The sequence below is a fragment of the Lutra lutra genome, chromosome 9 (assembly GCF_902655055.1).
Source record: "Lutra lutra chromosome 9, mLutLut1.2, whole genome shotgun sequence".
Lineage (NCBI taxonomy): Eukaryota > Metazoa > Chordata > Mammalia > Carnivora > Mustelidae > Lutra > Lutra lutra.
In genome coordinates, this window is record NC_062286.1 from 22,634,017 (window position 1) to 22,656,934 (window position 22,918).

Sequence of the window (22,918 nt, forward strand, 5' to 3'; positions counted from 1 at the left end):
GTCAGGGGTCTTGAGAAGGAAACTCTTAGAGCGTGGCATTCTGTTTGCAGAGTGTAAAGAGATGAGGCCATGTTGAGTGGTCAAGCTGGTGAGCGGTCAAGCCCGTCCATGATCAAGGTGAGAAGTAACCTTTGGTCAGTGTCATTGGAGGGATGAGGAAGGGACAGGGTCTGGGGAGAACCATGCCATCGATCCTCAGGATCTACCAGGACACAGCTTCTTCTCTGGACATTGTTGGAGGCCATCTCTGCTCAGCCAGGCACAGTCCTGCCCAAGGTCATTGCACTGGACCCATAGGAGGAACCAGGAAGTGGCTGAAGTGGTCTGATTCTTCCTGATAAGGTATGGGATGAGTTGGTGAGCTGGTCTGGGGATCGGAGGGCAGGTGCTGGCCTTTGTTTTCTGGGCATCTTTTGCCACAGGGAAGTATTTGCTCTTCCCAGGACAAATCATTACAGATCCACCAACAATTTCCATTTCCATTCAACAAATATCTTCTGCGTAAGACTCAAAAAAAGAGCTCTGGCTTTAGAGGAGTTTGCTGCCGGTTGGGTGCTGATGGAGAGACCCAAAATGTTCTAGAACTTCAAAGGAGAGTGAGATCATAGCTGGTAGGAATCGACTGGAAACCAGCTCCGATGGTAAGCATTTCTGAGTCCCTGCCGGGAGCCAGGTGCCATGCTGAGCACCTCACGTACAGGATTTCATTTTCTCCTCACCTCTCTAGGGAACAGATCGTTCTCCTCCTGTTATAGATTGGGAAACAGGCTCAGGAGACATGAAGTGACTTGCCCAGGGATACGGGGCTGGAAAACGGCCAAACAGAGATTAAGGTCAGATATCTCTGACTCCAAAATGCATTTTCTCCTTCTGCATTTTGCTTGGCTGCCACAGGAGACAGGTGGGTTTGAAATGAATCTGGAGGATTGGAAGGAACTTGTCAGATGAAGACAGGAGGAAGGTGCAGCCTGGGGAAGGATGCAGAGGCCGGTGTGATACCAGAAATGTGTGGTGTGGCTCAAAGGGAGTCCTTGCAGATCAGGCCAGAGGGAAGGTCTAGGGTCACTGTGGAGGGCCTTGAGGGCCTGGGCCAGGGGCTTGTGCCCTTTCCAGAGGCCACAGGAACAGGTGGAGGGAACAGGCCTGAGGATGAAAAGAGGAAGTGAGGGCAGAGAAGGGAAGAAGCAAACCAAGACTAGAGGAAGGAGAGCATTCTGGAGATGTGGGCTGGAGTCCGGAGGAAAGGGGCGGAGCTGCCCCCTCCTGTGGGCAGTGGAGTCTCTGAGAGCCACCCAGAGAAGCTTGTCCTGGCAGGGAGGAGCCCGCAGCACCCACTACCTTGGCGAGGAGACTGAGAGGCCCGACGTGAGGCAGAGGAGAAGAGGAAGAAGGGTCTATTGGTGGTCAAGGTGAGAAATGATTTTCTGTGTGTTTGGTTGGAGGGATGACGAAAGGATGGGGTCTGGGAAGAACCATTCTATTGATACTCAGGTATTTCCCTCAGACCCAGCCCTGCCTAGGGATGTGTCTGTGAGTCTGCATTTCTTGGTCAGAGCAGAAGTGACGCTGGGGAAACAGGTTCTTACAGAAGGAGATCTGCAGTTGCTTGTCCCGAGTGGCATGGGTTCCTGCAGTGTTGGGGCTGCCCCGGGCCAGAGCCCTGGACCCCCACGGAAGTAGCCATGCCCACACTACCATCTCTGGGAATCCCCATCCCACCCAGTCACACCTGCCAGGCCAGCACCTTATCTGTCCACTGGTGGTTGACCTCCGTGCCTGTGCTCACCCTCCTCCGGTCGGCAAACATGGCTTTTTCCAGACCCGCCTCAAGGTCTGCCTGCTCCAAGCGGCTTTCCCTCATAGATCTGCTGCCTCCTTTTCCCTTGGTGGCTTTGTGTGCATCTATATATTCTTTCCTCTGAGTTGAAGTTTCTAGGTTTTATTTTTCGTGTCATGTTCGTCTTATTTCCCCAAAGAGATGACGAGGTCTTTGGAGTCAGGAATCACATCTTAGGTTTTCCTGCCTCTCACATAACAACTAAAATGGGTTCACAGAAGGCCCAACACTTGTGGAAAAATGGGAATTCCCTTCCACCTGCACACGAGCCCGGTGACTCTTGGGGGGTGACCTGTAAACCTACCGGGAGGACAGGCTGAGATGAGGCAGGAGTCGGACCTGGGAGATGCTGAAGCGTGAACCGCCCTGATACTTCTCTGGAACGAGGCTCGGCTGGGGGACTGTGGTGCTGATCCAACCCCTTGACCCCACAGGTGGGCAGACAGCAGTCCCAGGTGGGGCACACATGCCCCAGGGGCTCTGAGAAACAGCACTAGGATCAGCGATGACCTGCTTTGCTACTACTGTTTCCCGGGCCTCAGACCCTGAAATGTAACAGCATCCCCCATTTTATTATTTTATTTTTAAATATTTTATTTATTTATTTGACAGAAAGAGTGAGCACAAGCAGAGGGAATGGCAAGGGGGAGAGAGAGAAGCAGATTCCCCTCTGAGCAGGGAGCCCGACGCAGAGCTCAATCCCAGGACCCTGGGATCATGACCTGAGCTAAAGGCAGAGGCTTAACCGACGGAGCCCGCCAGGCGCCGCTAGCATTCCCCATTTTAGAAAGGCCTCTCTCTAAGACGCAAACCTACTTCTCCCGCCAGTTTTCCTTGTCTCCTTTGCAGGTGTTTTTCTTCTCTATCCAACTGTTTTATATCAAAGTTCCTCGGGATGCGGTCCCTGGATTTTTCTTGGTCGACCTCTCTCCTCCCTCCTCAGCAGATGCAGTCCAGGGCCGCATTCGACGCCTGCGGAGCTCTGGCTCAGGGTTCCCTTCTGGGTCTCCCATCCATCCCTCTTTCTGCCTCTTGGGCACCTCACACTGAGGATGTCCAAACCCGCACCTTCCACTCCGCATTCTTCCCCAGACCCCAACCCAGCGCAGTGATCCCCGCAAACCGCTATCCTGTGCTGGAAATCCAGCATCATCTTTCCTCCCCTCCTGCACCAACCATCAGTTTTATGACCTGAGCACCTCCTTACCCCCGTCCCCGCACCTCCACTGCCGACAGTGTGCTCCAAGTCGCCTCTGCCTCCTGCTGGGGGGGAAGCAGGGACTGGGACCTGGCTGGGACCCCGGCTCCGTCCATTTCTCCCCCGCATCCATTCTCCACACAACATCAGGCACCTTTTTAAAACATCAGGCAGATCCCACACACCATTCTCCCCCATCCATTAAAACCCTTTATTGGCTTCTGGTTTCTCTTAGGATAAAGGCCCAGATGTTACCAAGGCCTACCTGTCCCGCCTACACCTGTCTTCACTGTGCGTTTCGGCACCTGGCCTTACCCTTGCTGGAATTCCCTGAGATCCCGCCAGCTGGAGCCCTGACCTGAGCCTTGACCTGAGCACAGAGGGCGCCTGGGCACACTTTCCATGCTGGCATTTCATATGCATTTGTGACACTAATGTTTCTTGCCCTGCCTGTCTTTAGAATTATAAGCTTCTAGAAGTCAGGGGCCTCACCTGGAAAGGAGCTCAGGACATATGCGCTGAGCCTTAGGCCTTTCTCAGGGACTACACTCCCGGGTTCCCGTCAGCAAGCTACGGAGAACAGGTGCGTGTTGTTCCAGTGATGGGCAAGGTGTGCGCACCTGGACCCAGCATCCGGGGCAAAGCAGGGAGAGCGAGACGGCCTGGAACACAAGGCTCCCGGGAAGCTGATGGTCCCAGAGAAAGAAGGTGATGGTCTAGGGACTTGGCCTTGAATTGAGGAAAGAATTATTTCCTGGCAAAATGAGATAGGAAGAGAGGAAGTCTTTGAGCCTGTCACAAGGTGGGTAGCCCTTGTTCCCTCTAAATCATTGCCACACATCAGTTGCATCTTCTTTTAAGGCACCTGACTGCTAGGACAACCACGGGGACACTCCAAGGCTTTCGGCAGGTGGGGTCTCCCTGGTGAAAGAGGCCGAGAGGGGCTCAAGGAATGAAGGCTCAGCACGGCCCGGGCAGGGAAGGGAAAGGCCCGCAGGTCCTATTATCCCAGAGGCTGGCCCGGCTCTTGGGCGGCCTGTAGCACACGGGGTCTGGTACCTGGAAGGTTTGGGGAGCTGGGGAAGCCCTTTCCTGATACCGGCGTTTTAAATCTTCAAAGGGACAGGGAACATGTTCAGATCACGCCAGCTGGGCTGCAGCATGAAACCACAAGAGGCACAGATAAGGCCCAGGTTTGACACCGGGAGGAGGCTCCGTTCACGTGTGTAGAACGCAGGCTGCTAAGACCAGCGAGCCGGTGAAAAGCCCCCGGAGCCTGCTTTGCTGAATGAGCCAGACTCATGGCTCCAGCGGAAAGTACCTTCATTCTCTCAAGCCAGCCCCTGCAAGCCCTTCTCTGGGTCTGCTCTTCCTACAGGGAAACTCAGGCAGCCTCCCCTGCTGTTCTGGTCATTCTCTGGTGATTAATCCCTTGCCTGAGGTTATCACAACTCCAGGCTCCATTCTGTTGAAAGCTTCTCCCTCAGCAAGCCTGGCAGGGGAAGTGGCAGGCACAGAGACAGTCTAGTTCTCAGGCTTTGCCCTCCAGCCCTTACGCCACCCTCCCACCCCCACCTCTCGGAGGGGGAGGCTGTTCCTGGGGGAAGGGGGGGTGCAAGGAAGGCCAGCCTGATGTTTCACAGCTGTGTGCCCTTTTAGCGCTGAAGATCCGGCCCCAACTGCACAGCTCTTTGGCTCTTTTATCTATGGTCCCCCCTGCACTTCCCCCCCACCCACCCCCATCTCTCTGGCTCCACCTGTCCTGGCCTCATCCCTTCGTGGCCCTCTTCTGCAGGGTCCGATCTGCTCCCCACACCCATCCTTACTGTGATTCATAAGAAATACAGAGTTACAAAATCATAAGAAATAATGAGTGAACAACATATTCCTAAAAATGAAAGAGATATATGACACTCTCATCCGGTTATTCAACAGTAAGGATTTTATCACAAAGTATTTTGTGACATGAATCTGTATTATAATGTGTCAATGTACTATTTGATTATTTGATTTTTATGTTGCTCATGCATCGAAATTTACCGAATAAGATTTTTAAGGGGACAAATGCTGAAGACAAGTGTGATGATTAATTTTATGTGTCAATTTCACCATGGAGTTATTCAATCAAACATTAATCTGTGTATTGCTGTGAAGGTGTTTTGTAGATGCAGTTAACATCCACCATTATTTGACTTTAAATAAGAGATTATCTTCAGTAATCTGGTTGGCCACTTCAAATTAGTTGAATGGGTTTAAAAGCAAAACTGAAGTTTCTATGGCAAGAAATCACCACAGTCTCAGATTCTGCCAGACTAGCCTTTCCAGACTGCCTTCCCTGACAGCCAGTCCTACAAATTTTAGACTTGCCAAGCCAGGTCCTACAGTTGCGTAAACACGTTTCTTAAAATAAATTTCTATCTCTCTCTTATGCATGTATGCATGCATATATGATATATCATTTCTTATACATATAAGTATATAGATGTATATATTATAAATATGTAGATATAAAACTATATATAATTTATATATGCATATAAAATTTTATTTTACATAATTTATATATTTTATATAGAAAGAATCAAACCTTAACTAACACAGATGTATATAAAAAGTTAATTAAGAAATGGTTATAAGAAAAAGAAAAAAACCTGATTAGAAATTTAAAAGTACACCTATTGGTCATTTAATTTGATATTTATAAACCTAAATGTGAAAATCTTTTGCAATTATAGACCAAAAGTGACGGTCAACATGTCTACAACAAAGCAATTAACTTTTAAATTGTCAAAAGCCTTGCATTTTGATGACTCAAGAGCATGAAGAAGAACTAGAAGTAATGATAAGTGGAATCTATTTGAATATTTGAAATCAGGATGCAGTATTTATAAGATTAGGTGCTTCAGGTTCATTCGTGTGAATTATAATCAGAGGATATTGCCTATTTCAGGCATATACCTTTGTTTTACCACCAGGAAATTATGGAATAAAAACAAGGGTGTGCTATGTTTAAATTACCAAATTACCAAAATTTTAATAATTAAAAAAAAGTACAGAGTTAGCGTTCAGCTCAGCTCTGTTCCTGGCACAGGGCTCCTAAACCCCTTGGAATTTCCTAAGTGTTGGGAGCCAGACTCGTTATCTTTTATTATGTTAATGAGGGATGTTTTGAAAGTCCCCTAGGTCACCTCTGGCTGGGGCTGGCTGCCTGGGGAACCAACCACGTGATCAGAAGGGTGGACCTCTCCCTCCTTGTCCTCCCCACCTGCTGGGAGAGGAGCTGGGCCAGAGACTGAGTTCCGTCACCAATGACCAATGATCTCATCAACCTTGCCGGTATCACAAAGCCTCCAGAAAAAAGCCAAAAGGATGGGGTGTGGTGAGCTTCCAGGTTGGTGAACACCTGGAAATTTGGGGAAAGTGGTGCGTCCAGAGAGAGCACAGAAGCTCCCGTACCCTTTCCCCAAACATTGCCCTTCACATCTTTTCCCTCTGGCTGTCCCTGAGTTCTATCCTTTTATAACTGGTAATCTAGTAGGTAAAATGTTTCTCTGAGTCCTGTGAGCCACTCTAGAAAATTAATTGAACCCAGGGAGGGAGTTGTTGGAACCCGTAATCTATAGTTGATGGGGTCAGAAACGCAGCTGACACTGTACTTTCTGGCACGTGAAGCGGGTCTTATACATGTAAGGAGGCAGTCCTGTAGGACGGAGACCTTAACCTGTGGAATCTGATGCCATCTCCAGGCAGATAGTGTGGGAACTGAATTGGATTGTGGGACACCTAGACGGTGTCATGGAATTGCCCCTGCCCCACATCTGGTTTTGGTAGTGTGGGAAAGTCACGTTGACAATAAAGGAGACACAGGGAGAGGTGAGGTTTTCCAATACTTTGGAAGCTCACACCCTTCCAAGCCAGCACTCCCTTCTCTCAGTCACCCCTGTTCACTCTGAGGCTCTGGGAGTTGGGGTGATGCCCAACACAGAGATAACTTCCCATTGGGGAAAGCCTGGCACATGTCCCATCAGTCTCTGGAGGACCTGGAGGTGGGGTGTGGGCTGAGAGTGGCCTGATTGATTCCAGACTCTTTCTCCAATAGCAGAGGTAGTCCAGTGTCCCAGGCTAGGAAGTGGCATGCTTGGATCCTGCTGAGTTGTTCTTGGCTACTGGGTACTCTGCCCAAATGTCAAGACAAAAGGAAGGGTCACCAGTACCCTCCTATTTCATGAACATCATAAAAGGCAAGGATGTGCCTTGTCAAAAAGTGGAGGCAGGAGGTAAGGAGAGTACAGAGAGCCCAAAGCATGAGAGGTGCAAGCAGAGGTTGAGGAGGGAGAAGACATGGATGGAAGCCATGAAGAAGACCTTAACCTAACACGTACAACCTAACCGACTGCTCCTGCCTTGTGCTCCCTCGTAAAGTGTTCTACCAACCCTGGGGGAAGATGGTCCCATTTTACAGATGAGGTGGGAAAATTGCCATTCCCCGAAGGCCGCTGACTCATGGTGTAAGTAGCAGAATTTGGGTGTTTAGGCCAATATATCTCTTAGAAGGTGCCAGTTGTTCTCTTTCCCCCTTAAGAACAATTTCTAGTTACACAAGTAATACTGGAATACGTTATTCATGTTAAAAAGGTAAATAAAACTGTACTGGTAAAGACCCCTGGGACCACCACGACTCAAGTATCACTACTGTGATCACATGGTATGACTTTTTAAAATAGCCTTATAGGCCTTTTTCTCTATATTTAACACACAGACACACTCACATACATACACACATGTAGTTTTCCATAGGAAAAATATACTATTTTTTTTTAAGATTTTATTTGTTTATTTGACAGAGAGAGATCACAAGTAGACGGAGAGGCAGGCAGAGAGAGAGAGAGAGAGAGGGAAGCAGGCTCCCTGCTGAGCAGAGAGCCCGATGCGGGACTCGATCCCAGGACCCTGAGATCATGACCTGAGCCGAAGGCAGCGGCTTAACCCACTGAGCCACCCAGGCGCCCAAAATATACTATTTTTATTGGTTGAGTTTTTGTTATTCTTTTTACAAGAAAGATCTCTTACTGTGCATAGCTTTTGGCTTCTTCTTCGTTTCTTCCCTCAACATTATACCCTGAAAAGCTTTGTTGGTAGGTGTGGCTCAGCCCTTTCTTTCCAATATTCTATTGTGTGGATGTCCCACTGCTCATTCAACCCCTACTTAGGGACCATTTAAACATCTCCAGTATTTTAACAAGGGATAAAAGACAGGAATTCCGGCTGGGGAAGGCTGAGCCTTAGCCCTCAGGAGCCCTGGGTCAGGAGCCCTGGGTCTGACTGCAGATGTGCTCTCTGAGGGCAAGCCCGCTTCCCTCCTCTAAGTTTCTGTTTCCCCTTCTCTAAGACAAAGGGGTAGGATGACAGTATGGTTCTCAACCCTGGCTGCTCATTGGAATCACCCGGGGAACTCTCAATAAAACAAAAAAAAGATAAACCCTAACAACACAAACATACCTGGGCCCCACTCCTGCAGCTCCTGATTCCTTTGGTCTGGGACCTGGCTCTTCCATCTGTATTTTTTTTTTTTTTTTTAAATTCTGAGTATGTAACACAGGTTGAGAACCAGTGTTCCAGACCAGGGTTTCTCAAACTCCACTGTGCATACAAAACTGATTCAGACGGTCTGGGCAAGCCTGAGATTCTGCCTTTTGAACAAACTCCCAGATGACTCCAGTATTCCTGGTCTGTATCATGAGCACTGGATCCTTTCTGGTCTCTTTCAATTCTAATGTCCTTTCTCACCACCCTAATTCCATACTGAGCTTCAGCCAACTAGAGGATGCCTGAGAACTCAGGGGCAAAGCAGTTTGGTGCCCCAGGGCCAAGCAGGGCAGCTAGGAAGGCCCAGGGGGTTGGCCCCAGGTGACAGCGTATAGAGCCCAGAAGACAGCGGGCAGAGGGCTGGCAGGGCGCCTATCTCAGCCACAATTTCACCAACAGTTGGCCCAAGGGCTTCCAACAAGAGGCTGCAGTTCCAAGTCTGCCTCCAGACCTGTTCCAGGTCTGAGCCAAACTACAAGGAATTTAGGACAGGAAGCTCTCACCTGGGAGGACACCTGAATCTAGGCAACTGAATTAATACCAGGAAGAGGATTTCCCCTAACAACACTGTGTAGATAAGCTCAGTCTTTTTTTTTTTTTTTAAACCAGTGCCCCTGCTGTTTACAATATTTACAGCCATCTTCATCACTGGGGTGGGGGGTGTCAATTAGAATTAAGACCACCTAATTGTTTTATCTGCAAAATCGTGCATTTTTTTTGTATGTTTTATGTTGTTTCTGTTCTGAACCAGTGTTCTGAAGTCCTTTCCAAGTATTCAGCTGGATGTTTTAATTTAGACAGGGTGCTCTCCCCTCATTCTGCTTTCTGCTTGCACATCAGAGCTCTTTCAGGTTTAACCTGTTTAAAAAATGAGATGAGAGGCTTGCTTTTGCATCAGCTCTGAAACAGACTGCTGAACCTTGTTGGAAGGTCATTTCCTGTCTCCAAAAATCTCCTCTTGATTCATCTTTTCTCTGCTTACAAGACTGAATCAAGATCCGATCATTTTTATGTTATTTTTTAATAGACTTTATTTTTTAGAGTGTTTTTGGGTTTACAGCAAAATTGAGAAGAAAATACAGAGAAATTCCATCCCCTCCCTGGCTCCCCCGTGCACAGCCTCCCCCACCATCAACACCCCCCACCAGAGTGACACATGTGTTCCAGTCCACGAACCTGCCCTGACACATCATGATCACCCCCGCATCCACAGCTTTCATTAGGATTCACTCTTGGTGTATCTTCTGTGGGTTTTGACAGATGAATAATGACATGTACCCACCATTATAGTAGCACTACCCTAAACACCTGTGCTCTGCCTATTCGGCCCTCCCTTCCCCCTCCCCCTGGCAACCACTGATTTTTTTTTTTTTTTTTTTTTTTTACTGTGCCCATCATTTTGCCTTTTCCAGAATGTCATAAGCTGGAATCATACAGTGCATGGCCTTTTCAGATAGGCTTCTTTCACTTAGTAATACGTATTTAAGTTTCCTCTGTGTCTTTTCATAGCTTCTTCATTTTTAGTGCAGAATAATATTCCATTGTCTGGATGGACCACGATTTAGATCTCCACCCACCTACAGAAGGACATCTTGGTTGCTTCCAAATTTGGGTAATTATGAATAAAGCTGCTGTAAACATCCATGTGCAGGTTATTGTGTGGATATAAGTTTTCACCTCTTTTACGTAAATACTAAGGAGGGTGATTGCAGGAATGAATGGTAAGAACATGTTTAGTTCTGTAAGAAACTGTCTTCCAAAGTGGCTGGGCCATGTTGCGTTCCCACCAGCAATGACTGAGAGTTCCTGGGCTTCACATCCTGTCCAGCATTCGGTGTTGTCAGTGTCTTGGATTTTGGCTGTTCTAATACGTGTGTAGTGATCTCTTACTATTGTCTTAGTTTTCATTTCCCTAATAACATGATGGTGAGCATCTTTTCATCTGCTTATTTGCCATTATTTGTGTTTCTTTGGTGTGGTAACTGTTCAGTTCTTTGCCCATTTTTATATCAGGTTGTTCATTTACTTACTGCTGAGTTTTAAGGGTTCTTTGTATATTTTGGATAATGGTCCTCTAGCAGAGATGTCTTTTGTAAATATTTTCTCCCTGTCTGTGGCTTGTCTTCTCATGCTCTTGATTCCAATCAGTTTTTTACAGAGAAGTCCCAGAAGTCACTTTTAATAAACTCTGACCTGTTTTCTGGGTCCTACATGCTGCTGGTTTTATATGCATGTGGGATCCCTTAAGTCTGACCCTGGATTGGTCTATCCAGCTTTTCTCATTGATAATCTAGCATTTGGTCTTCCTACTAACATGCCAGTTAGTTGGCAGAGATTGGATTATAGGCCCCTGGGAGATTCTGGATTCATCAGTAAAGAGGTATCTATCTATTTTTTTTTTTTTTTTTTTTTTTTTTTTGACAGAGAGAGATCACAAGTAGACGGAGAGGCAGGCAGAGAGAGAGAGAGGGAAGCAGGCTCCCTGCTGAGCAGAGAGCCCGATGCGGGACTCGATCCCAGGACCCTGAGATCATGACCTGAGCCGAAGGCAGCGGCTTAACCCACTGAGCCACCCAGGCGCCCCAAAGAGGTATCTATCTTAATCAAGGTTTGGGAAAATCTCAGATAATAGCTCTTAGTTCTGCTGAGACCAGGGTTTAAACTCTATGGTTAAAGGCATCTGTGATTCTCAATTAGGATTTTTTTTAAAGGAAACTGATGTTCTGGAGTGTCGGGGTGGGGGGGTGGCTTGTTAAGGAAAGGCAAGGGATCCAGGCAAGGGGAAGAGAGAGATGGAGGGGTTAGATGGATTGAGGTTAGATCCACGTGGAAGTGGAAGAGAGGGCATGATAAAGGCGGGGGGAGTGCTCTTGGTCACTGTCAGTTGAAAGTTAGTCAGCTGAAACTCTTCCTACAACCTTGTGTCTTGGGGCCTGACCTAATGGCCAGCCACCTCTGAACACCAACAACCTGAGTCCCCAACAGGTGGGAGATATCAGAGAGAGAGAAAGAGAGAATGTCCCTTCTGAATCAAAACCAGACTCTCAGAACAAATGGCCAGGATGAGAGGACAGTCTCATCTGGTTTTATTGGCGACCCACAGCCAAGTTTGTCCTCAGAGGGCGCTGGTCTGGGGAGAACTGCCAACTCTGCAGTGTATGAGGTCAGCTTCAATAGCCAGTTTATAGGTATGATGTTTGTATGCCACTATGTGATTCTCCTCCTTGTGACAAAGCATCACTTAGGGACACTTAAGGACATCACTTAAGGACACATCACTTAAGGACAAAACAAAGGGAGAGGTGGAAGCAAATCACCAAGGACACAAACCTCGAAGGAAACATTAATTAAACATGTATGCCCAGGATTTGGCAAGTTCATGAAATAACCAAGGAACTCAGCGTAAAGAGAGTGGACAGAGTTGAAGTGCATGGAGACTTACTCGCTGATGTGGACGGTGTTCCACGGGCACAGTGAGGCTAGAGAGACCTTGGTGGGCACCGTACCTGGACAAGAGCCAAGGTTCACAGCAACAAGCAGGTCAGGCTGCATGTGAGCCACAGCACCAAGATTACAGCTCCAAATCCAACAAGACCAGAGACAAAATTAGCTATGGCTGTTTATTTATAAACTCGCAGCCACAAGGAAACCATCTGCAACCACTTACATTTCAGCAGGGGTTCAAAGGTGTCTGAAAGGAGAAAAAAAAGAGGAAATATGGACAGTCTCTGATTGGCAAGCAAGCATTTTACTGATGTGTGGGAGGGGACGTTTGGAAAAGGGGGACTCTAATTGACCTTCAAGTACACTTGGCAGTCCTTGATTGGTTTGCTATCTGTAATTTACAAGACTTGGGAAATTTTCAGGTTTTCCTGTTTTTGTTTTGTTTTGCTTTTTTAGGAGGACTATTTTAAGAGATTTCTTAACTCTGGGGGGCATAGAAGGATATCTGGGCCAGGCAGAGGCCAAGCAGGGGCCCCTTCCTTTATAGCAATGTGTTGATCTCTTGGGACAGTTTCCTACTGTGCGCAAAGCCACTATGTTAGGGGCCATGCAGGTGTAACAAAGAAAATGAAGCATGGGTCATCTCTTTCTAGCAAAAGAGACAGCTCCCACTGGCCCGTTTTTGGATACTAGACAAGATGAAGTCAGTGGTATGATGGACCTACAGAGAGGGCAGGAGTGGTTCATCTACTGTGAGGTAGGACTCGATTCTGTACCCTGGGGGCCCCAGAGGAGTGACTGGAAGGAGACTGGGCATCTTCATGCATGTAGCAACTGTTGAGTGCCTGCTGCTGTCAGGTCCTGTGCTAAGGGCTGGGGACACCGCAGGAAACTATTTGGTCCTTGCCCTCCCAGGGAGCTCATGGTCAGACAGGATAGAATCAGCACACTTGTAATTGCTTGTTCAGAGTTGGAGGAGCAGCACAGGAGGCCAGGGGAGCATGAGACAGGACCTTACATGGACTAGACTTGAGAAAGACTTTTGGGAAGAAATATTTACATTGAGCCTGAAAGGGGAATCAGTGAGGCCAAGAGATGGGGAGGACATTGACGTGAACTGACTTCCAGGCAGAGGGACCAGCCTGTGTTAAGGCTTTGAGGTGGCAAAAGATGCCATGTTCAAAGAGGTGAAAGGAGCCCAGTGGGTCTGGAGTCAGAGAGAAAGGGGGGAGTGGGGCTTGAGGCTAGAGAAGAGGAGGAAATCAGGGCCTTCTAAAACATTCCAAGATGGTTGGAATCTGTCTGAAGGGCTGTGGGATGCTATTAAAGGGATTTATGCAAGGTTGTGACAATTGGGCTCGCACTTTGAAAAGATCATCAGGCTGCTATGTGGGGAAAAAAGAGTAGACTTGGGAACAGCTCTTGTAGCCACTTGGGGGGCAGAGATGGGCCCAGGATGGGGCAGTGAAGGTGGAGAGTGGTAAATGGGCTCACGAGGTAGTTTAGGATATAGAATTGACAGGACTCAGCAACTGATGATCTGTTGGGGCTGAAAAGAGGGAGTTTTCAAGGATTGTTCAAGGGTCTATCTATGATCACTGTTGCCCTTTCCTGTAGGAGTGCAGATGGGCAGAGAAGAATCATACATTCAGCTCTCAACTCCTCGAGTTTGAGGTGCATATGAAACAGCAAAGTGAAGATGTTGAGTCAGTGAATGAGTTTGCAGAGTTTGAAGGTTAGAAAAGAGGGATGGCTGGAAATTGAAATGTAGGAATTATGGGCACATAGATTTCAAATGAAGCCATGGGGTGTATGTGTGTGAGATCACCTTGAGATGGAGAGAGAAGGATCCAGGACAGAGTTCTGAGGAGCTCCAGCAGCAGAGCAGAGGCTGGCAAAGGAAGCTGAGAAGGGACAGCTGGAAAGAAGAAACCAGGAAACCAGACAATGAGAGATCAAGGGAAGTTTTCTGAGAACAGAGGCAGAGGTCAGCTGTCAACTGTCTCTGAGATGTCAAGTAAAATGAAACTGAGGACCTTGCTATCCATGGGATTGAACAAACTGTTGACTGTAGAACATTTCTGGCAAAGCAGTGGGAAGAGAAGCCACACTGAAGAGAGGGATGGAGACCAGACAGTGGAAGGCGTTTTGAAGGGTCACCTCAGGGATGGGATGGGTGGAGGCTTGGGGTGGCCAGCCTCCAGGGATTGGTCCCGGAAGAGATGTTAAATTTCAAGAGTGTGGAACCTCATTCAGGTTCAGGAAACATGGCTCTCAACGTCAACAGAGAGGAATACTTGGAAACTTGGCTCGAGGAAGCTCCCAGAAGCAAAGAAGAAAGGGAATGGGAGGTAGAAAGAGCCATCCGGGATTCCCACAGAGACCACGCCAAGATTCCAGCTACCCATGGGAGAGAGCCTGCAATCAAGGCCCACATCACTGCATGTTCCTGGTCATACGTGCCCCTAGGAGGCCTCTCAGGTCAATGGAGGAACAAACTGAAATGAACAAAGGTGAAGAAGCATCTCAGGTTAAGCGAACTGGCCTTTGGAACGGAAACACCGGTATTAAAAATCTGCCTTGTTGGCTGCTCTCTGTGTGACCTGGGGTGAGTTTCTAAACATTTCTGTGGATTATAAGAACTATGGAATGTGAAAATTCCTTTTCCTCATGTTTTCTCTTTTGGGTGCTAACCCTCGAAGGCCCTTCCTGAACCGGAGAAGGAACCCTTGGAACAATAGGCTGGCCCGCCTCAGCCAGCAGTGCCCAGAGGCAGAGGCACAAAGGTATTCCCTCAGGATGGAGGAGTTGGGAAACAGAACCTACTGAACCAGTCTGGCTGTCCTGACAGCTGGAGCACTCTAGAGATTCCACCTTGAACCCAGCCCAGCCTAGCCAGCTCAACTGCAAGAGGGTCCTGGGAGGGAAGGCCAGTCTTCCTTTCTCCCCTACTGAGGTCCTCTCACCAGGTGGTGCCATCAAAGGTAAACAGTGGGCCTGTCCAGGGAGCTGGCACAGCAGGCACACTGTGCATCACCATCATTACTGAACCTATTAACACCAGGTGCAGCGTGGGTGTCAGGGCTGAAAGCCCAGCGTGGTAGCAAGCAGGTGACGCCATGCCTCAGCAGTCCCCTGCCCAAAGTCAAAGGCCCAGAGGGCCCCATTCTGGAGTGGCAGTGTGGTTGGAGGGATATCCCCAGATGGTAAGTTGCCCTGGCAGGTGGTAGAGAGGCTGTCTTCCTTCCCTGGACCCCCAGTCCAGGAGAAGTCTTCCCAAGCAGGTACTCTGCTCTGAACACGGGCCAGGGAGGCATGTGGGGTCAGTACATGGTGGTTGGGGCTGCAGGAGCCAGGAGCCTCCCAGCAGGGTCTGGAACATGTGAGATTCCTGGGAATTCTGGGAGACTTTAGTTGTTCCCTTTGGATTTGGAGAACTGGTCACTGCTCTCATGGACAGGATACAAAGGGAATTGAGTAAGGGAAAGATTAGCCATAGCAGAAGTTCCTTGGGATCCTTGGGATCCTCCTGGATCCCCCTGGATCCCCCTGAGAGGACTCCACCAGCTCTGCCACCTGGGGTCTTAGCTCTAGAAGATCCAGGGAAGAGCTTCTCCTGCATGCCAGTGTCTACACCATGATGGCCAGCCCATTTCCATGGAACCTTTCTTCCCAGAATGGAGATGCAGACTCTGGGCTTTATGTGGTATCTGCTAGGGTAAGGTCTGTGCTGAGTTCCTCTGGCTTGAACTTAGCCACTGCTGGGCTGTGATGGGGAGGGCAAACTTCTCTCAGCAGTTGGACAACCTTGGGCAAGTTACTAATCCTCTCTGGGTTTTTAGTCTCTTACCTGTGAAACTGAACTAAAAATTCCATTGCTAAAAGTCAGGGTGATTCAGTGCTACATGATGAGTGGGAATGAATCAGGAAATCCAGAACTATCTCAGGCTCCTGTCACAGACTGGCCCTGCCTCTTTCTTTGTCTCAGTTTCCTCTTCTGTGCAATGGGGGTGAGAGAGGACTGACGGTGTGGCTGTTAAGGTCCAGGTGCCCTCTGACTAGTTCTGACCTCATCCCTATCGTTTTCCTGCCTCTGGGTGGGATTCTTCCCACGAAGGGAGAGGAGGTCACAGCAGGCCTGAGATTCGCCAGCTGGGATGGAGCAGAACATCCCTGTTTGGTTCTCTGGTCTTCTTGAGGTGGGACCAAGGAGGACAATGCCTCTGGTGCCTCCACCAAGAGAAACCACATTTCCTCTGCAGGTTAGTGCAGGCCCTGGCTGGGTGGTGGTTTGGCTGAGTGGTCCACTCATACTTCTCTCCCAGAAGGGAATAGTCACACCACTAGACTCCCCTGCCCAACTGAGTGCATGAGTCATAGGCTGCCCTCCACCAACGCAGAATGCAGAGCCTTACCTGGGTTTCTCTCTGGAAGGGACTCTTTTTTTTTTTTTTAATATTTTATTTATTTATTTGACAGAGAGAGATCACAATTAGGCAGAGAGGCAGACAGAGAGAGAGAGAGGAGAAAGCAGGTTCCCTGCCAAGCAGAGAGCCCGATGCGGGACTCGATCCCAGGACCCTGAGATTATGACCTGAGCCGAAGGCAGAGGCTTATTAACCCACTGAGCCACCCAGGCGCCCTGGAAGGGACTCTTAAGGCCATTTCACCAGGAGCATCTCTCAGTCATGCAGAGAGAAACTAACAGGTATAGAGGGAGAAGACTTGGATCAGAAACTCCTTTTTACAACCTACTAGTTGAGTGACCTTAGCTGAGACTTTTAACCCCCTGAGGAATGTGGCTAGTATTAAATAAGATAATGTTATGAGTTCAAGTAGCAAGCACCCAGTGGGTGCTCAACAAATGCTATTTAAGTCTTCACCTAGAGATAAGTACACTAAAGGGTAGAGATGGGCAAAGACATTGATCCCCCTAGAGGCCCACCAGGAGCAGGGCTTGGGGCTGTCCCAGACTCCCAGCTGATCATCTCAGGCCACAAATTGCCCTGTCTGCTCACCCTGTGTGCTGTGTGAACATCACCATCATCCATGTGTTGCGGGACATAAAGGTTGGGAAGCACTGGGGGGCTGAGTCTGAAGATGGCAGAAGGGAGAAGAGAGAGAGGGAGCAATGCAGTATAACTGTGTGACTTAGAGGATGTCAGGGCTCAAGCTGTGAATGGTGGTCAGCTGGGGTGGTACCATTTCTATAGTAATGGCTGGTGCAAGAAGGGGAGTACACCGTATGCTTGTGGTAGAGAGCTCCTCCTACACTTTCCCCTACTCTCCATGGCCCTGTTCTTCACACTGCACATCAGTGAATGGAATTTCTGTGTCAACCTCCCAGATCAGGAAACTAACACATGAGGAAGAGGAAATGGCTGTAGATAATAATGGGTCATATTGTTGATCCTGGACTTTGATCCACATATCCTGGTGATTGGGGACTGACCCTCTCCAGGCCCCAGAGTCTGGCCGTTTCCCCATTACTCCCCGACCTCTGAGACGTAAGTCCCAGCACTCCCCTCCCCCCATATTTCTATGGGGCTCCTCTCTAGACAGGCCACCAGTCAGTCCGACTTTGTTAGCTCTTGGTAGACTTTCGAGGCATTGTCATGTGGACCTCTGGCTTGTCTGCAGCAGGAGAGATGGAACCCTCTCCATCCTTCAGTGCTGAGCACCAGGCAGCCCTGGCTCCACTGAGTCCTAGCCCTCAGCCCTGGCTACACATTGGGATCCATCAGGGAATTTTAAAAATGACCCATGACCAAGTCCTACCCTAGACCAATTAATTCAGAATGTCTGTAGGGGAAGCACAGGCAGGGGTATTTGTCTTAAAATCTTCTCAGGTGATTCCAATCTGCTGGAGAACCACTGTGCAGGAGAATAACCGTGTGACCTTGGGGAAGAGCCAAGAGCTGGGAGCCTCCATGTTGCTTCTCTGTTGTTTTCCCATCACACTTCATGGGATTGGGGCCACAGGCCTCTCTTTTTCCTCAGTTTTCTATCCTAAGCCATGATGTTTACCCCTTTCATCTTTTCTATTCTGTTCCATTGAGCTGATCTTTTTATAGGAGTCTTGGTGTCTTCCCTTTTATTCCACTCTTCATTTATTTATTTATTCATCCAACATCTAGTGAATGCCTGCTACCTCAGGCACAGTACTAGCTCCTGGGATATAGCAAAGAACAAGTCTCATGGAGTGATGTTCTCCTGAGATTTGCCCTGGTGTTCTTTCTCTTTTTATTAATAAGGCTGGGATATTTGAAAATGGTATTTTTTGGTAGATGTATGTTACTAGTCCCTTCTCAATTTTGTCTGTTATTTTTACTCCTTACTTAAACTTCTTGTTTGATTATAAGCAAAGCCTCTGCCCAAAGGAAGCTAAATAAGCTCAGTTACTTGCATGGGACAATGTTTTACATGTGTGTGTACACACAGGTCTTGAGTTGTGTAAACACACGAACACTGGCTTCTGGATGATGTTTGTGTTTAGAGATTCCTAAGCCAAGGCACCTTGAACTTCTGTGACTGGGAAGGGTCTTGGAGAACACAGGCTTGGTCAAACTAGTTGTCTTCTTACCTCTGAAGACTACTCAACCAATGAATGAAGATTGGGTGAGGGCCTCTTATACATAGGGCATTGAGCTAGATGCTCTAGTAGGAAGAGTTCTAGAAGTGCCCAAATGGCAAGAAGGAAAAGGCCCAGCTTCTCCCTCAGGAAGCCCACCAGGGATATAGGATTCTTTCCACCCAGAAGGTGTGAGTGATACAAGGCTATCATGGTGAGGGCAAGTAGGTACTTCAGAAAAGCCATCATTTGGGACAGATAATTCTCAGGGCATTACTGGACCAGTGCAGATTATTCGAGACAGGTCGTCCCACCCCTCCCAAAATTCTGATGTGTACCTTCCCCTTCAACCTGCAGGTCTTCCGTAAAACAGGCATCAGTGGGAACTGGTGCTTTCCTAGATGATAGGCTGCTGATACATACTTCTGTCACATCAGCAGAGCTCACCCTGGAGTTAGGGGCTAGGTTTCCTTATTGAAAAAAGGACAGTTTCACTTAGTCTCTTCTCACAACTGCTAAAAAGTTTGACTTGTGCTTTCTTCCCAAGTCACAGTGTCACTCACAGGCACTGTTTTTAGCTGCCAGCACAGGGAATTTGGTGTAGTTGCATCTTTAATCAAAGAGAAGAACAAAACTGTTTTCTTTTTCTTGAAGCCTAGGGATTTCTTTGTGGAACTGATCTACTGCTGTCTGAGGGAGTGATATTCAATTTCTTTTTTACTGACCCATATTAAGAAACACATTTCCTATCACCACCTATGAGTACAACAAGTTTCCCAAAAACATCAATTATCCTTACTATAGACAGTGCCCTTAGATATTTCATGTTCTGTTTAATTTTTTAAATGGACTGATCCGTCCACCAAATTAAAATCATGGGATCATAAAAGGTTGTACCCAGGTTGAAAGAGGAACGCTTCAACAGCCAGGGCCGCTTTAATCCCCATGGGCCCTGTGGCCAAGGCTTAGTCTAGCACCCCCTTGTGGATTTCTGAACAACAGCAAGTGCTCAGCTCTCAGTCCCCAAGATGCCTCCTGAGGGAGGCTGGAAGATTTTAATCAATGGGCCTGTGCCTATGATGAGTACTGGTCCCCAAGTTTTCACAGCTGCTAATAGATCACACAGATACTCTATGCTTATTAAGCTGATGCAGGTGAAGTGCACCCACAGTGCCTGGTAAGGATGCCTGAGACACGTTATTCCCCCTCTGCCTCACAGCTGATGAGGACTCAATGTGTTGACAGGATTCCAACATTTCTTTTACCTAAGTCTGGCCTATACCAAATGCCTCACAAAGGCTGAAAGTATTTTAAGTCACGTCTCAATGTTTCTAAATGTAGAAGAGGTTAAAGGTTGGTGTGTTTGCCAACATAGCTGGGCCATGGTGGTTGTGCAGAGAAGCATTAAGAGGTAGAAGCAGATGTACGGATTGTAAAGCTGGGCTATTTTTCTTTTCTTTTCTTTTTTTTAAAAGATCATCTTTATTTATTTGACAGAGAGAGAGAGAGAGAGTACAAGCAGTGGGAGCAGCGGGCAGCAAGAGAAGCAGGCTCCCCATAGAGCAGGCAGCCCGATGTGGGGCTCGATCCCAGGACTCTGGGATCATGACCTGAGCCCAATGCAGATGCTTAACCATCTGAGCCACCTGGGTGCCCCAAGACAGCCTAATTCTGCCCAGTTCCCATGATATGTCCTACCCTACCTCTAACAGGCCCAAGCTGAGTGGGGAACATTGACCTTTCATTCCATCCATGTAGGTTCAGGGATACTCCTCAAAGCTGCTGGTGGCATGGAGGGACTCCTGCCATCCTTAGTAGTGGGACAGTAGCTTTGAGCTTTGGGTCTCTTGTTGAGCTGATGAGCAGCTGGTGAAGATAACGAGTGTCCTATGTTCAGGAGCTTCATGCCCGAATGGCCCTTGCAAGCCCCTCTGTGGGTATATCTCCCTCTTCCTCCTCTGCATGTATTGCTCTCTTCCAGGCTCTGGACCCAGCCCATAGCCAGCCGGGCCCATCAAGGCAGTGCCCACACACGTCTGGTGTGACCCAAGCCCTCCGCGCAGCTCTGAGGCTGAGGTTTTGGCATGGCTCAGTCAGTGGTTACCCACAAGTCACATTTTTATTGAGCAGATGACAAAGGAGGGCAACATCTTAATGTCACAGAGCCAGGAATGAAGAAGCCGCCCACTTAGATTTCACTTTGTACTCAACACAACCAACCTCTAACTGTGATTTGAAACATACTGAAAAAATGTCAGCAGATCGAGACCCGAGGTTGAACAATAGAAACCAGCTCCAGACTCCTAGCTGGAGCTCAGAAGTCTGGCTCTCAGCCTTGCTGCCATTAACAGTGGCCAAAACGCAAGGATGATTTAAATATATTTGTCCATATTATCCAAAGGCAAATGTTACTTGATATTTGTGGAAAATATTTGAATTTCACCCCCGAGGTATTTTGGCACCCAGGCTCTAAATTCCAACTCTGCCTGACTGGTTTAGACCCTGCCCAGCATTTCAAATTAGATTGCCTGAAGCAAAATGCTAATACTGTCAGATGAGTTCCAGTGGCTCACCTCTCTGGCTTGCATCTCTCCATTCAACGTGCAGACAATGGATGTGTGACATGCATGTCTGTCCAACACTCCCGCCACCCACGGCTTTGGAGGCAGGGCCAGAAACCTCTGGATCATGCAGACCAGGGAACCCAGCTGTGCTCCTCAGACACCGCGGGAACACATTTCACACCAAGAGATGTCACATTCGAGGAGACTTTATGGTTTACAGTTGTTACAAAGTACTTTCACTCCATTTATGGCTTTTATTTCCCTAGCTTACAGCTGAGAAGCTAAAGCCCCCATTAAGGGACTCGCTCAAGCTATTGTCAATCTGGGATTCCAGCCCTGTATTTCCAATCCCAGGCTCCTCTCAGCAGGCCAGAGCCCCAACCCTGGAGAGTTTTGGACATCTATGATCCTGGGAGGCCATACAAAGGGGAGCTATGGGCTCCTAGCCTTTGGTGCCTTTGTCTAGGACATGCTACCCATCCTTGACCTATCTACTTTGAGAAATCTGCCTAAATGATAATATTTATCATTTACAGCGGGCCACTGCCCCTTTCAAAGGTGAACACGGTAAAATTTATGACAGGCACGCTATCAGACCACAGAGGAGCATAAAACACGGGGACGAGTGGCAGTCTCCATCTGCGCAAGTGATCCATCCAAGGCTGGGACACAGGATCCTGGCATGGGGCTGCAGCCATGCATCTTCCTCCTGGGGCTGCTATTGCTTCTGGGCCAAGGTAAGTCTGCCTTTTGCTCAGAGGGCAACCAATGGGTCAGCCTGCTGGTGTCCCATATTGCTTGGGCACAGAGCTTGAGAGAAGAATAGATCTTTTTCATGAGCACAAAACACAGTTTAGAAGCAGGCAGGCTGGAGTGCTGAGGTTCACGTGCCCATGGCTGTGGGGCAAGAGGCATGTCTGGGGCTAGGGGAGGAGTGCTGATGGCCTAGAGCTCCGTGGTGCAGGAAAAAGCCATAGGTGCCGGGAGCCACAAAGAACTGGGTTCTAGTTCTCCATGCTATGTGGCTTTGGGCAAGCTCTAGCTTCCTGGACCTTGATTTCATCTCATCCTTAAAAAGAGAACACTACTATTTATGGGCTTTACGTTGTTTTTGCTAAAAGGCAGGTTTCAGGATGATGAACTGGAAAGGATGGCCCACATTCTTTAGTGTTCCTGACCCTGATTGAATGAGGGGGCTCCCAGTCAGAGCTCTGGGTTCCTTCTGAGCTAATGACTCAGGGAAGAGTCTGCCTCTGTCACATTCTTCTCTGCCTCTCTTCTCCTGACCCGTACCTATCCCATCCTTCTTTGTTTGGAAAGCCATAAAGATGATTTTTCACCATCTCCAAATGAGACATCTGGGCCCAGAGTGGGAGAGCACTTGCTCTCAAGCCCCCAGAAGCCTGGCTGGGGTCCTCGCACCCTCTCTGATTGGGGGTGAGGTGAGGTGAGGTGGGAGGGGTGTGTAAAGGTCAGTGAGTGACGTGCAGGGGTGTGGAGTGCCAGGCTGGGTGGGGGGGGTGCTTGGTAGGGAGAATGATAAGGCCTGTTGTGCTCAATAAACAGGCTGATTGTATTTTCCTGGTTGCTAAATGAGGCCGAGCTTTTTTTGATCATTTAAATTCCTCTTTTGTGAAGTGCCTGTTCAGGCGTGTTTCCTATTTTCCTCTGGGTTTTTCTTCCCATTGATTTTTTTGGGTTTTTCATCCAGGCTGTGC

General features: G+C 48.3%; 1 protein-coding gene across 1 annotated transcript in view; it reads left to right on the forward strand.

Annotated features, from left to right (window-relative positions):
* The first annotated feature begins 756 nt into the window (after positions 1 to 756).
* The window catches only part of PLB1 (phospholipase B1), a 145,238-nt gene continuing 123,076 nt past the window's right edge, over positions 757 to 22,918 (forward strand). The window contains exons 1-2 of the mRNA XM_047745744.1: positions 757 to 1,409; positions 21,737 to 21,937. Of these exons, the coding sequence (XP_047601700.1) occupies positions 21,883 to 21,937 (55 nt within the window). The 5' untranslated portion in view covers positions 757 to 1,409; positions 21,737 to 21,882. The remainder of the gene's footprint in view (positions 1,410 to 21,736; positions 21,938 to 22,918) is intronic.